Source organism: Mytilus galloprovincialis, chromosome 6 (assembly GCF_965363235.1).
Source record: "Mytilus galloprovincialis chromosome 6, xbMytGall1.hap1.1, whole genome shotgun sequence".
Lineage (NCBI taxonomy): Eukaryota > Metazoa > Mollusca > Bivalvia > Mytilida > Mytilidae > Mytilus > Mytilus galloprovincialis.
In genome coordinates, this window is record NC_134843.1 from 14756110 (window position 1) to 14771213 (window position 15104).

The 15104-nt window shown below is 32.2% G+C and overlaps 1 protein-coding gene across 2 annotated transcripts; it reads right to left on the bottom strand.

The window, feature by feature from the left end:
* Window positions 1–7846, bottom strand: LOC143078000 (uncharacterized). 2 transcript variants are annotated; one of them, XM_076253033.1, is made up of 6 exons: window positions 7724–7846; window positions 6284–6546; window positions 5884–5949; window positions 2625–2711; window positions 1191–1325; window positions 1–520 (listed from the first exon to the last, which is right to left on the bottom strand). In XM_076253033.1, exons 1-6 carry the CDS (start codon window positions 7728–7730, stop codon window positions 29–31), a joined length of 1050 nt encoding a protein of 349 aa, XP_076109148.1. In that variant the 5' UTR covers window positions 7731–7846; the 3' UTR covers window positions 1–28. The 2 variants fall into 2 exon arrangements, with proteins under 2 accessions (XP_076109148.1, XP_076109149.1); XM_076253034.1 differs by having other exon boundaries at window positions 6284–6543; window positions 7724–7808.
* Window positions 7847–15104: the final 7258 nt, after the last annotated feature.

Below are 15104 nucleotides of genomic sequence, written 5' to 3' on the forward strand. Positions count from 1 at the left end.
CTTGTCAATATCTTGAATAAGATAAAGTTTAAAATGTTTGTTTTGGTGCTGTTTTAGGTATAACTAAACTTTTTAGTTGTTCATAACTGGAACCCTTTGTGTACGGTCTGTCGGCATAACCACGTGTTCTTACTGGGTTGTCCTCTTCAAATCTTGATCCATCAAATTCTTCGTCATCTTTATGTTTATAATTTTCACTCCTAAGAGAGTCTTTCCTTTCGGGCTTTCGATCGTGTGATAGTTTACTTTCACGTGTTCTATGGTCAGTTTGTGGTTTTTCCTGTTTGCGTTCCTCTTTTGGAGCTGGTGGAGGCCTTTTATCTTCTTTTGCGGTTGTTTGCTGCTTACGGTCAACCTTTTGTACAGTTGGTTCTTCTTGTTTGATTTCTTGATTGCGAGGCGGAAGTGGCTTTCCTCTCCTGTCACTTGTTGTGAAGATATCAAAGGAATCTATTGATTTCTCTTTTTGAATAATGGCATGAAAATTGTCATCTTGTTGTTTTGCAAGCAGAACTCTTACCTAAAGGAAATAAAATTCGACATGAAAACTTATTAATATTTTTAATGGGTGGTGTTTATTGCAAGACATGATAACAACTTAGTCCCAATGCGTAGCTACATGTATCACATTGTAGTATAAACTGATTATCAAGGTTTCGGAAAACACTTATCATTCAAACCAGTTGTGTCTTGTGTAATATTATTTGTCTGTTCGTATTTTTCTTTTTTAGCGATGACGTTGTCAGTTTATATTCAATCTATGAGTTTGAATGTCCCTCTGGTATCTTTTGCCCCTCTTTTAGATCGAATATTTGTATGTGAGAAATAGGGTTTTTTTTAAATCAAAGACTTGTTATTTTCTGTATTGTCGCGTTATAATAAAAAATCAACGCAATTTTAAAATACTCCTTATAATTGCTATGTGCTTTTAGGCATTTGTACAGCGCGATGAACATATATGACCTACAACCAAAGTAATTGTTTACACACACAACTTAACAAAATATACAAAATTGACAAAATATACAAAATTGCGCTAAACTGAAAAACTAATTTGATAAATCGACCACTTTAGGAGAAATGTCTCCAACCCTTGTATAGTCCATTCTTTGTATCAGATAACAAATGATTGCATGTTTTACTTTTTTAAAATCTCAAATACAAAAAGATATTATAAACTTGGTAAATACCCTTGATGAATCAAATGGTGCACAGCAGCAGCAAACAGACGCAGATATAAGAGCAAATATTATTTCACAAAATGCAAAAAACATGACCAACAACGGCACTAACCATCGGAAGCCTTCTGGAGTTATCTGATGTCTCTGAAATAATAAAATTATGTTTAGATCACAGAACAGTTGATTGTACAACAAGAAGTGTTTGGTTGTGTCATTTATTCAGCACTATTGGCCTTTTGCCAACTATGTCAATTGGAGGCACAAAATCTATTGGTTGTTATTGCATGTGACCAAGTGCACTGTCGTTTGTTTGGTTGTTGGTTTTTTTTTGGGGGGGGGAGGGGAGTTCTCCGTGCATTTCGACGCCTACATAAGACGCATCATTAGAGCTAAAACCAAAACAGTTGCACTGTCAAAAAAAATATTTAAGGGCATCTGATTCAATAACCAAAAAATCATGAAAAATGAACTAAAAACGTCCAACATGTGCTAAGAACATGGATGAAGAATTGTCTCATTGACCACATTTTATGAATCAATATTTTGAATTTATGAATGAATACATATCTAATTGTTATTAACAATTATTTGTTGTTATGAACAATTATTTGATTTTATGAACAATAATTATTAATTGTGTTGTCATGTACAAATACTCATTTAAGAACATTTATTGAATTATGTTTTATGCATTAAATTTATTCTATGAACACATATTTTGATTTATTGAATACATTTTTTTTATGAACTCTTATTCGTTTTTACGAACAATTATTTAATTTTATGAAGTTCAACTTTAAGTTATATTTTGTTTGTTGTGACTATAGCATGTTTCACACGCCATATGACTTAAAATATTGACTGTTTCTATTTTCCTGTGTATTCAGTGACTGATTACCTAAATTCTTACACTGTACATTTACTGTAAAAATGTTATTCTTTTCACGGCACATATTTCACGTTTTCACAGTATTTCATATCAGGATATTTTTGCATTTATCAAAATCATTGGTTCCCCTTAGTTACGTGTTTCACCAAAAAAAGATGACACAAAAAACAAACATTACTAGAGATAAGTGTTTAATCCTGGAAAATGAAAATGATTCTATATAGACCGGAGGGTGGCTTGTAATTGTTCTTTTCTGTGGCATTTGGTTGTATCATTGGTAATTATACAACATCTTCTTTATTTTTATATTCGGTGGGTGCCTCTGTGAAGGGGTTTGAAGTTACCGTAATAAGAAACGTATAAATACTTGAGAATCTATAAAGCCAAAACCATCCAAGTTTAACTTTGCCTGACATGTGTGATTGGTTGATTGATTGGTATTTAACGCCACTTTTAGCATTATTGTGCTAATTCTAGACTTTCGTTTTTTTATAGGTGGGGGAACCGGAGTATACTAATATATATTCCCTCTAGGTTTAATAATTCATACTTACCAAATATGCCGATGTTACACTGACAATCAAACAGAGAGGTCCAGAAACTGAAGCACATGTTATACTTAGTATCAGGAACGTCATTTTCTGTTAAAACATATGTGCAGACAGTTATACTTCAAATAATGTTATTTCAATTTTAGATTAAAAGAGATAAATAAAATGTTGGTTTTTTTTTCGATTTTCAGTTGTAGTTCAATAAGCCAAGGTTGCATGCAAAATTTTAGCAAAATCTGCGACATAGATATAGGAAGATGTGGTGTGAGTGCATATGAGACACTTCTTCATCCAAAAAACAATTTATAAAAGTAAACCATTATAGGTCAATGTACGGCCTTCAACACGGAGCCATTTAAACGGGAAAAACAACGGTCTAATCTATATAAAAAAAAACGAGAAACGAGAAACACGTTTAAATTACATAAACAAACGACAACTACTGTACATCAGATTCCTGACTTAGGACAGGTGCAAACATTTGCAGCGGGATTAAACGTTGTAATGGTACCAAACCTTCTCCCTTCATCTAAAACAATAGCATAACATCACAATATAGAACACTTTCAAGAAGTCTTGAACAGACCTGAACCTGAAATACCATTTAACATTAATTTAAACTATGAAATCGAGGAAAGAGAAATAGATACAGGTCCAATCAGGAAAGAGGAAATTTCAAAAGCATTGAAAAGACTAAAAAATGGGAAGTCAGGAGGCATAGATGGCATACCAGCTGAGATACTAAAAGCAGATACAATAACAACCACCAAGTATTTACATAAACTTTACAATATGATATGGATTGGAGATGAAATACCAAAGGAGTGGAATAAAAGTCTAATAGTTAAAATAGTAAAGAAAGGAGATCGAACATGCTGCGATAACTACAGAGGCATAACACTGCTTTCTGTGACAAGTAAGGTATTCACAAAAATCATTATCCAAAGAATACAAGAAGGAATAGATGAAGAGCTGAGACAAGAACAAGCTGGCTTCAGAAGGGGTAAAAGCACTACAGAACAACTTTTCACGTTAAGAAACATCATAGAACAATGTTCGGAATGGAATGCTCCTTTATACATCAACTTTGTAGACTTTGAAAAGGCGTTTGATTCCATCCACAGGGAAAGCTTATGGTCCATCTTAAAAGCTTACCACATCCCAGACAAACTCATCACACTGAAGTTATAAAACTCTTTTACGACTCATTTGAGTGTGCAGTCATAGACGAAGGAATACAATCGGAATGGTTTAAAGTAAAAACGGGAGTAAAACAAGGATGTGTGATGTCTGGTTTCTTATTTCTATTAGCCATTGACTATGTCATGAAACAAACGATTAAAGATCATGAAACAGGAATCAGATGGAAATTTACCACCAAACTAGAGGACCTTGATTTTGCTGACGACCTAGCACTACTGTCTTCCAAATTCCAACACCTACAACTGAAAACAGATAAACTTCAAGAGAATGCCAGCAAAATAGGACTTAAGATTAACACCTCTAAAACAAAAGTAATGCGGATGAACACCACAAACAACAACCCAGTGAAGTTAAATGAGAAAGACCTAGAGGATGTCGATACCTTCACTTACCTAGGAGGAATAGTAACAACAAAAGGTGGCTGTGACAATGACATGGACAACAGGTTGAAGAAAGCTAAAGGCCAATTTAGCAGGCTAAGAAAAATATGGAGATCGTCAGTACTGTCATTTAAAACGAAGGTCAGGTTGTTTAACAGCTTAGTCACATCAGTCCTACTATACGGATGTGAAACCTGGAAAACAACCGAACAAGACAAGAAGAAATTAAACACCTTTCAAAATAGATGTTTAAGACAGATACTGAAAATAAGATGGCCTGATACAATATCCAACGAAAACCTCCACATAAAAACTGGAACAAAGAAGCTAAGTGAAGATATAATAGAACGAAGATGGAGATGGATTGGCCATGTACTAAGGATGGATACCAACAGAATATGCTCAGTTGCACTGACATGGAAACCTGAGGGAAAGAGGAAAGTTGGACGTCCCAAAACTACCTGGAGACGGACTGTAGAGACTGAAAGAACATCACTTGGATGGAACAGCTGGGCTACAGCAAGAACAGCAGCTAAAGACCATGTTAAATGGAAAGAATGTATCAGGGCCTTAAATGCCGACCGGCATGAAGAGGATAGGTGAGGTGAGGTGACCACACGATAAAATATCAATTGGAAGGCTTAACTCAATCAAAAAACGTAAATTAACACACTATGAACGAATAAATTTGATCTGCGATACCTGAATGGAAATGCACAGTTAATAAAATATTAGGGACAAACATACAAGGCCAAAAAGCAAACAGAAAAGTCCAAACAAAGCCATTTCAAAACATCACCGCGAAATATGTAACCCTTCGAAAATAATCACTTTTGAAAAAAAAACGGTTTTTATAATATCTACAGATAAATGAAAAATAACTTTGTCGTTTTAGGTATACTACTTATGTGTATAAAATTCTTCCAATAATTAGGAATAGCAAGAAAGTTATGTCATATAAATACATAATTTAACACTAGATACAAATTGGGGTGAATATCAACAATAAAACTATACAATTAGAGCTAGCTAAAACTTCCCTGTACAGATTTAAGGAGAATAATCTTGAAGTTCATACAAATGTACTTACGAAGAAGTGAAAATTAGTAGATGTTCCAAATAATCAAAGCTGGTCTATAGACAAGATTCATATTAATATGAAATAGCAAAAACACATAATTAAAAGTATCAACCGGTCGAATTAACAAGAAAATACGATTTGAGAGTACTCGCAGTTACTGACAGCTAGTTAAAAGCCAAAAACAATTAATAATAAAAAATCATGCATCAGAGACTAAAATCAACTAAAACACATCCCAGGAAATTAGCCCATTTACTGTTACTTGACCTCAAGCCGTTTTATATTGTCGAGATTCTTTATTATACAACAGTCATCATATTTTTAAAACATATTATATATGAATTACAAAGTTTTTTAGAATAAAATTTTAAAATATGCGCCGTGTTGGTATATAGTTTTCCAAAAGAAGATTTGAATGTATTCGGTTTGACATTATAAATTAGTGTCACTGAAAGCAATTCCATATTTATTTATTATAAACTGAAGACCATCATCTCATATTTTATATAAGTAAAAATACAAATAATTGTATCTCCTAGGATAATTAATAATCGTTTTGCATGTATATTTGTTTTTAATTTTGATAACTTTTACCTACGTAATAATTAATGTTTGCAAGCTTCTTCTGTGATAAAATGGCGGCGAATGCACCAGTAACACAAAACTGAAAGAAAAATGTTTGGTAGTATACTAAAGCGTGGTTATATGAGTAATTAATAGACACACATATTCTGTTCTGTAGGGGATTTTCTTATAAATGCTTCAAAATAAACTTCTTTGACAAGAAAAAACATTAAAGTCAAAGCAAACAAAAGGCAATCAGCAGAACACCAAAAATGCTTCTTAGATTGATCACATTTGTAATAAAACTTCTTAAATATTCTGGTTATTTTTACTGATAGTAATACTTTTTTTCTTGTTTTTTATTAATGAATGTCAAGTTTTTATATCAAAGCTCCAATATAATTTTACAGTGGAAAATGATTTACAGTACCTACCCAAACACCACACCAGACTGGAGAAAAAGTCTTTGTAAGTGTGTCTACCTTCTGATAAGCTTCAGTTTCCTTCATTTTTGGATCAGGCACAAATTTGTCTTCAAAAAATATAAATAGCAAGAAATCTATAATTCCTAAACCAATACATATCCCGCCGATACCTATCTGTATGGAACCTAAAGTCTTCAACGCGGAGAATGGAAAGTTTCTCACTTTACCCACGTCCACGCCCTCTATCGTCATTTTCTCTTTTGTGTCTTCTCCTGTAAAGAAAAATGAGCAATGTATGCAACCCGATTATATCAAAAGAGCAAAGCGCCTGTTTACCGGCCATTCCAATCGGGATAATGTCTTCTACTTTCTTAATTGGAGCGAAATTGATGACAAGAAATTTATTAAAAGAAACGGCCTCTATTAAATTATATTTCTTCGGTAGCCATGCAAATTTTTTTTGATGTTCACTGAGAGACACTTTCATTATATTGACATCAATACTGATAATAAAAAATGATAAATGCCCTTCTGCAGAATATCACTAGTATTATGATAATAGTCATCGGAAATCATATACGTTTTATGTGCAGGAATTATATTCAATATCAGCCCCTAAAGAACCACAGCGGGAAATCCATTCTAACCCGTAAAGAGATTCAGTGGTAATTTAATATCAACCCACAAGAGTTTCAGTGGCAATTCAATATTATCAATACCTAAAGAACTTCAGGAGCAATTTAATATCAACCCATTAGAGTTTCAGTAGCAATTCAGTAGAGCTTCAGTGGCAATTAAATATCAATCCTTCAAGAGTGTGTGTGGTAATTCAATATCAACCCCTTATAGGGGTTTCAATGGCAAACTAATGTTAACCCATTAAAAGTGTCAGTGACAGTTTAAAATCGAACCAACAAGAGCTTAATGGGAAATTCAACATCAATCGATATAGTATTTCAGAGGCTATTAAATACTTTTAACTTTAGTGGAAATGCAATTCAACCTTTAACAGCTTCTGCACTAATTCAGTATCAACCCCATAAAAGTTTCAGTGAATTCGATATTAATCCCTGAAGGGTATCAGCTGTATTTCCTGATTTCTATATTAATCCAGAAAGAGCTTAATTGGCAATTCAACATCAAACGATGACGTTTTCCTATATGTTATCGAAAAAAAAACAGTTCATTTTTAATAAAATCACGAGGAAAAACAAAAAAGGTGCCACACTGATAATGAATGGTAACTGTCTAAGGGTGTTGGAAAATTTAAATATTCAGATTTTCAATCGTCTTTTTTTTAAATTCTATTATAAATAAGCCAAAAGCCCTTTTTCTGGGATAAACATGATAATGTTATAAAACGTAACTTAAAACTCAGCAAGCACTAAATGTACAATAATTCCATTTTGTACGGGATATATAAATATGTTAAATTAAATCACTACATACCCGCCATGTTTGGAATTATTACCAATATCCTATAAGGACTAAAGACTTTTCTTGTTGACGGTATGTACTCGATAAATTAGTCGAAATGAAAAGTAGTTCTTGATAATACGATAATCTGTAAATAAGCAAATCTATGCATGTAAATTTTACTTATTTGATTATGTTATTTTTAGATAACTGCATAAAGGAATATGGGTGCCAACTAACGCGAGACTATTTCTACTATCGCGCTGTAAAGAGATTACATTCAAAACCAAAAGATTGAGTTTACCAACACTTTTAAACTGTGACATTGAATAAACAAATTTTAAACATTTCAACTCAAAACAAAATGATTTGAATTGTTTTTGAAAATATGTCAAATTTGTAATTGTGCAAGTGATAATAGTTTTAAGCGTTACAAAGCGGATATTTTCGAGTTACAAAATATTTTTAAGGTCAAACATTCTAGTGTGTCTTTATAAGTATATATATAAGTCGTCATTTTTTAAAATTCATATCTATTTGAAGAGGGTTACGTATTCCAATTGTTTACAATTTTTCAATAAGGCTCTATAGACGAAATATAAACCAAGTGTTCAGTGGTTGTCGTTTGTTGATGCTGTTTATTAAGTGTTTCTCGGGTTTATTTTTCAAGGTCGGTGGTTTTTCTGTTTGAATGGTTTTAACGTAGTCATTTTGGGGGCCCTTTATAGCCTTGCTGTTCGGTGTGAGCCAATGCTCCGTGTTGGAGACCGTACTCTAACCTATCTATACTATTAAACGAGAAGACCTCATTTTGTGTGTCGCTTCTCTTCCTTCCACAATAAATCAAATTGAATCATCATGCCTCTGTGTCCTATAGGTAACATGCATAGTCGCATTTGTCATCCATTCTTATGATTATTCAGATTGAGTTATTTTGGGAGAAAAACGACAAAAAAAGGAGTCCGGATATGATTCCGTCATCAGACTGACTTTTAGTCATAGATAAGACTTCCGGTTTGAAACATTCACAAACACAACCAATGGTATGATAGATAACAAAAAATGAAAAATAAATAAGCCAATCAAATTGTTCTCCATATCATGGTGTTTAGATCGAAAGAACCACAACTATTATACCTCCTTATAGAGGGCAATTATTTTTCGCGTTTATCTACATGTGAACTACGATTATACTACTTTAATATATAGAGACTCTCTGTGTTCTGTCAGAGACTTTCTATGTTAGTATAGAAAGTCCCTGATTCTGTCTACTGTTTTCTTTGAAATGTTTACTATTTAAGAGGTCATACCACTTGGATATAGAATGAAATTCAAAACAGTGTGGCTGTGGCCATTGATTGACACATTAAATTCATCCATTGACTGGGACAATTTAGGTGAACGTTTGTATGTAACGACCACTGCTCTCTATGTACTTTTTAAAGACACTTAAACTATGGGGTCACCAAAGGTTCTCAACACCTTAATAAAGTAATTCGAAAAATTAATCAGAAATAACACGATGTTTTGATTTATATCAATTATACAATTATATAAATCAAAACATAAAGGTTATTCCTGATTAATTTTCGAATTATTTTATTAAGGTGTTGAGAACCTTTGGCCACACTGTTTTGAATTTCATTCTATATATTAAAATAAGTAAAACATGCTCAACTTCATCTAAAACTACCTCGACCAAAAACTTTAACCTGAAGCGGGACAAACGGACGACCGAACGAACGAAAGCACGGATGCACAGACTAGATGGGGCATAACAATTTATTGTTGAAAGTGAAAATAGTGATTTGGCAAAAATGAAAGTAAGGTAGAGATTAGAGGAGGCAGGACCTTTTTTGGGCGTCGGGATTTGGGGATTGATCCTTACGGGAATCCGGGAATATATTTTTCGATTTCGGGATTTCGGAATAAATTTCTTTAAATTCTGCATCTCGAGATTTCGGGATCAGGACCCCTACGACCACCCCTCAAGATTCATATCCTACCATTGGCATGTTAGTAAGGCTCTCAAAAGAAAAATCAGATTGATTGACCTTGAAGCATATTTTATTAGACTTATAATGGTCTATATATAAGCAGTTACATTTATTTGATGTTTGAAACGGTGCAAATTTTTTATGGCAAGCCGTTCTCGTCAAAACTATGTTTAAGCCCTTTTTTCGAAAAAAATACACACTGAGATTTAAAAACCTATAATAACACACTGAGAAATCGAAATTACACACTGAGATTAAAAAAAAATAAAAAACACACACTGAGAACTCAAAATTACACACTGAGATTTTAAAAAGACACACTGAGATGAAATAAATTGAAAAACACACACTGAGAATTGTTAATTACACACTGAGATTTCAAAAATACACACTGAGATTAATATGCAAATTACTAATGAATATTTATGAGATGAATAATTCAACAGATTAATATCTTGATCTCAAGAACTCTTGTCATAATGAAATGCGATTCCTTCAACCAACATTCGTAATAAATTTCAAGACTTAACATCGCTTATATTCATAAGTTAGTTTGTTGCCTATAATTCAGATCATTACTACCAGTAATTAAATATGGGTCCCTTTTCAAAAGTCTTCCAACTGTTTCCCTGATTTCGCTAGTTAATCTTTTATATTTTTGTTACGTTTATATGCTATAATAGACACTTAAGTAAAAATTTCACTGCATTCTTTTGCAGATTGTTCCAATGTTTTCTTATAATTTTAATAAAGTTTTTCACCATTTGGTTATATTTTGTAATAAGAGTAAGTGGGTATTTTTCTTGTTCTTGTATTTCTAAAGATTTTTTTATTAATAATTTGGAACCAAACCGAAGGACTAACAAGTTCTGTTCCCTTGTTGTTTTCCTTAAGCTTGTAATAGATTCAGATGAAGTATGTTAATTAGATATGTGCGCATAAAAAGTGCGCACAAATCTCAGTGTGTAATTTTAAATTCTCAGTGTGTAATTTCAAATTCTCAGTGTGTGTTTTCAGTTTATTTATTCTCAGTGTGTCTTTTTGAAATCTCAGTGTGTAATTTTCAAGTCTCAGTTTGTAATTTTCAATTCTCAGTGTGCGTTTTTCATTTTTGTAATCTCAGTGCGTCTATATGAAATCTCAGTGTGTAATTTTAATTCTCAGTCTGTAATTTTCAATTCTCAGTGTGTAATTTTCAATTCTCAGTGTGTAATTTTCAATTCTCAGTGTGCGTTTTGAAGTTTTTAAATCTCAGTGTGCTTTGTTGTAATTCTCAGTGTGTAAATTTTTCGAAAAAGGGTTTAAACATAGTTTTGACGAGAACGGCTTGCCATAATTTTTAACTTGATTTGACTTATACCAAAAGAAGCATTGTAGCAAAAGAGAAGAATAATTGTGGTCTGAGGCCAGAAACTCGAAAAAAAATTGAATTTAACAGAAAGGAAACAAATATCGGACTTTGTAAAAAGGGAGAGGGCTTTTGATACCTTTTATGAAATTCTCCATAGATAATATATTTTACAACAAATTATCCTACAACAGTTCACAAACTGTATGTGCCCGCAATTTCGCGGGTGTGTTCTAGTAATGGTTTACACTTGCAAATTGTGACTTGGATGAAAGAGTTGTCTCATAGGCACTCATACCATATCTTATTATTTTATGAACAAAAACAACATCAATCTACCAATACACAATGATAAGTAGTATGTTTATATGCACATAGCTTGCTGTTCGGTATGAAGCCCGTACCTTGACCTATTATGGTTTACTTTTATAATTGTGACTTGGAGAGTAGTCTCATTGGCACTTATACCGAATCTTCCTATAACTCTATACAACATCTATGAAATAAATTGTGGTTCATGTTTTCCATATTTACGTAAGCAAATGACTATAAGGAATATATCAATTGTTCTCCATGTCATAAAAGTCAGAGGTTTGGCTAGCTATAAAACCAGGTTTAATCAACCATTTTCTATATAACAAGTCAGGAATATGGCAGTTGTTCTCCATTCGTTTGATGTGTTGACTGTGTCATTTGATAAAAGGACTTCCCGTTTTGAATTTTCGTTTCAAGTTCGGCATTTTTGTTATTTGACCCATTACAAATATATCAGTAACATTGTCAAATATATAATTATTTGTAGAAATATTTTGAATTCTGACACATGCACCTTGTATTATTTTTTTTTATTAATAATTTTACTGAATACACATTTACACATTGGCAAAAAATACATCGTCTAATAACATTTTTCATGAAAACTGAAATATTTGAAAACACATTTTATTCTACTTTTCAAAGTTGTTAATTTCTGTGTCATTTGTCTATTGTGTACAGTTGTCTCATTGGCAATCATACCGCATGTTCTTTTTTATATAAAGAGTTAAGTTGGGAAATATAAACAACATCCAAAAATGGAAAAAAAAAAAATAGCGGAACAGTAAAATCGGCTCTTTTTTCTCTATGTAAAAAAACGAGATAAAGTTCATTAAAAAAGTAATATTGCTAGTTAGAAGGACAGAAAGAGCCACGATGAACCAACATCTGACAGATATTTTGTAGATTGAGCATCCAATATAACCCGAATAATCCAGTCGTTATATTACGATCACTTCGATCACTCCATTAACCACAATGACCGTAAGGGGGCGCTGTAATTATTCGAGTTATATCCATAGGAGATGAGTTTGGACAAAACACAATTATTGTAAATAAAGGGTCTAACAGGTAACAACATGATCTTTGTCTGATTACTTTTCAAGAAAGAAAACAGAAATTACACAGAGTCTATCAAAATAAGACATTTTTACCATATTTGGGCATATGAGGCAGATATTAGCATTTTTTACAGTTTACATGATTTCTAATGAAAATTAAAGGAATACAATTGTGAGAATGTACCACATTACTTCATTAAATCAATGAGGGTACCTTATAAATGCAATTTAATAAGGTTTTACAAAACTGAGTTGATCCTGGGACATAACATGACATACAAAAATTTTTTAAAATAATGAAAAATAAAATGTTTTAAAAAATTTAAAAGGGCCAAGTCTAAATTACTTTTAGTTGTTTAGAAGTAAATAACCAATAGGTTGGATAGAATGAAGGGAATACATCAATTTTTCAGTGTCTATTCATCCACAATTATGCTTTTTATGTCTGTACCTTTTAATATCATACTGACCAATTCTGATTTAATAAACATAGAGATATAGATATGAAAAAAAATGGCACATAAGTGGCAGTTTGCTTTAGCAGTTGTCTCATTTCAACTAAATACAAGTTATGTTAACTGGATCAAGGCTTATTTTGGGAAAACATTACCAAAAAAATATTTTCTGAATAAAATTTTGACTGAATTCTTAAAACTTTGCAAATAGCATGTTCCGCAGACATATATACTAGTATAAAAACATTCCAAACTATTTTGTTATTTGTCAGAATGTAATAAAATTTGGCATTTATACTACTAAGATATAATGCTAAGTAACTATTAAGTTTCATGTGGATACTTTAATTTTTTTAGGTCTAATAGGCCTCAGATCACAATTAATTCCCTTTGTTCGTGGTCTAGGAATATAGTTCCCAATTATTATATAGGGTATTTCTTCCCAAGTAATCTGTCTACTGTTGAAATGTTTACTATTTAAATGGTCCTATCAGTTGCATATATATTGAAATAAGTAAAACATGTGGAAAAAAAATATTGTTGAAAGTGAAAGTAGTGATTTGGCCAAAATGAAAGTAGGGTAGAAATTAGCCTTTGTCAATTATACAAGATTCAAATCCTACCATTGGTATGCTAATAGGGCCCTCAAAAGAAAAAGCACTGATGGAATGTCCTGGGACAAGCATATTTTATCAGAATAATAATGGTCTATGAGCAGTTAAATTTATTTCATGTTTGTAGCGGTGCAAATTTTTTAATTCAATTTGACTTTAACTAAAAAATGCATTGTATCCAAGGGGAAGAATAATTGTGTTCTGAGGCCTCCAATAGTGCTTTGTTGTCAGCTATGTGGATCGAATATCCGTTTGGTATCTTTCGCCTCTCTTCTTCACCTACGAACATGATCTGCGTGACTGGTATATCTCTACTTATAGGTTTATTGAACACAAACTTTATGAAAACTACTAGCGTAGATCGATTGAATATGGCCTGCGACACAGCCGGAAGGATTCTTTACCGCCAGTTCAGTTTCTCGACAACGTTTTGTTATTTATGCATTTCCCGAGGATAGATTTCAATATTACCCCAATATTTGAGGAGATTTTTATTTTTAATATAACTCGTTCTTCTTCTTTAGGTTTCTAGCGATCCTTCAATTATTGAAGATTATTCGCCGGGCGTCGACTATAAAATTTATAATTTACACTAATTTAGCAACAAAAAATCAAAAATAACAAAATCAAAAAATCAACATAACGTATGTACATTTGAAAAAAATAAATTGTGATAAAACTATATACATTTGATAACAGAATAGTTAGGGATAGAATATGGGGATGAGAGCAGATTCTGAGATCATACTCTTGAATCCCTCTACTGTACTGCATGATACTATTTGTTGTGGCAGATGATTCCAATTTATAACTGTTCGAGGATAAAATGAATATTTATAACTGTCTTTAGATGTTTGTATTTGCCTAAATGAGTGTGGATTGCTATGTCTGGTTCTATTGGATATTTGAGCATACAACTAAATAGAATCTGTATTATTTTATTAACATTGTATTTGAGAATGAGAAACAAGTTGCTAGGATAAACTCAGTCACTCTAAATAATATTAAACATATGAACATTCTAAAACAACACTGACAAAAAACATGAAATCCACACATATACATTTATCTTCCCAAACCCATAAATTGCAAGATGAATATATTTATACTGAGTGTATTCAGTATATCCAAATAATCATATGCATGTGACTAAACCTATACATATAATAAGCGCAAAAAGAGAAGAATTTGACAGGATAAAAAAAAAACCTGCATTTTATGTTAATATTAAAATAAGGTGATGTGGTTTGCTTGAAAAGTCTCAACCAGAGTTCAAATGACATACATGTATAAAGCAACTGTGTATATGTAACCGAATGGCCTTCAACAATGAATAAAACTCAATGCCGTAAAGTTAGCTATTTATTAAAGGACCCCCATATGACAAATCTGAAACAATTCAAACGAAAAAGCAAATGGCCAGATTTGTGTCAAACAATACATGAAAACAAATATTACAAACAGCAACCAAAACAACCATTTTAAGTTTATCATAATGATCAAGCAATATAAAGACAAAAACAGCTTAGATTTAAATAGTACACAAATAATAATTGGTCTTAGCAACCATAAATCATAGATTGTAGCTCGAAATAGTGAAAAGGCCGCTTTGCATTGAAATATG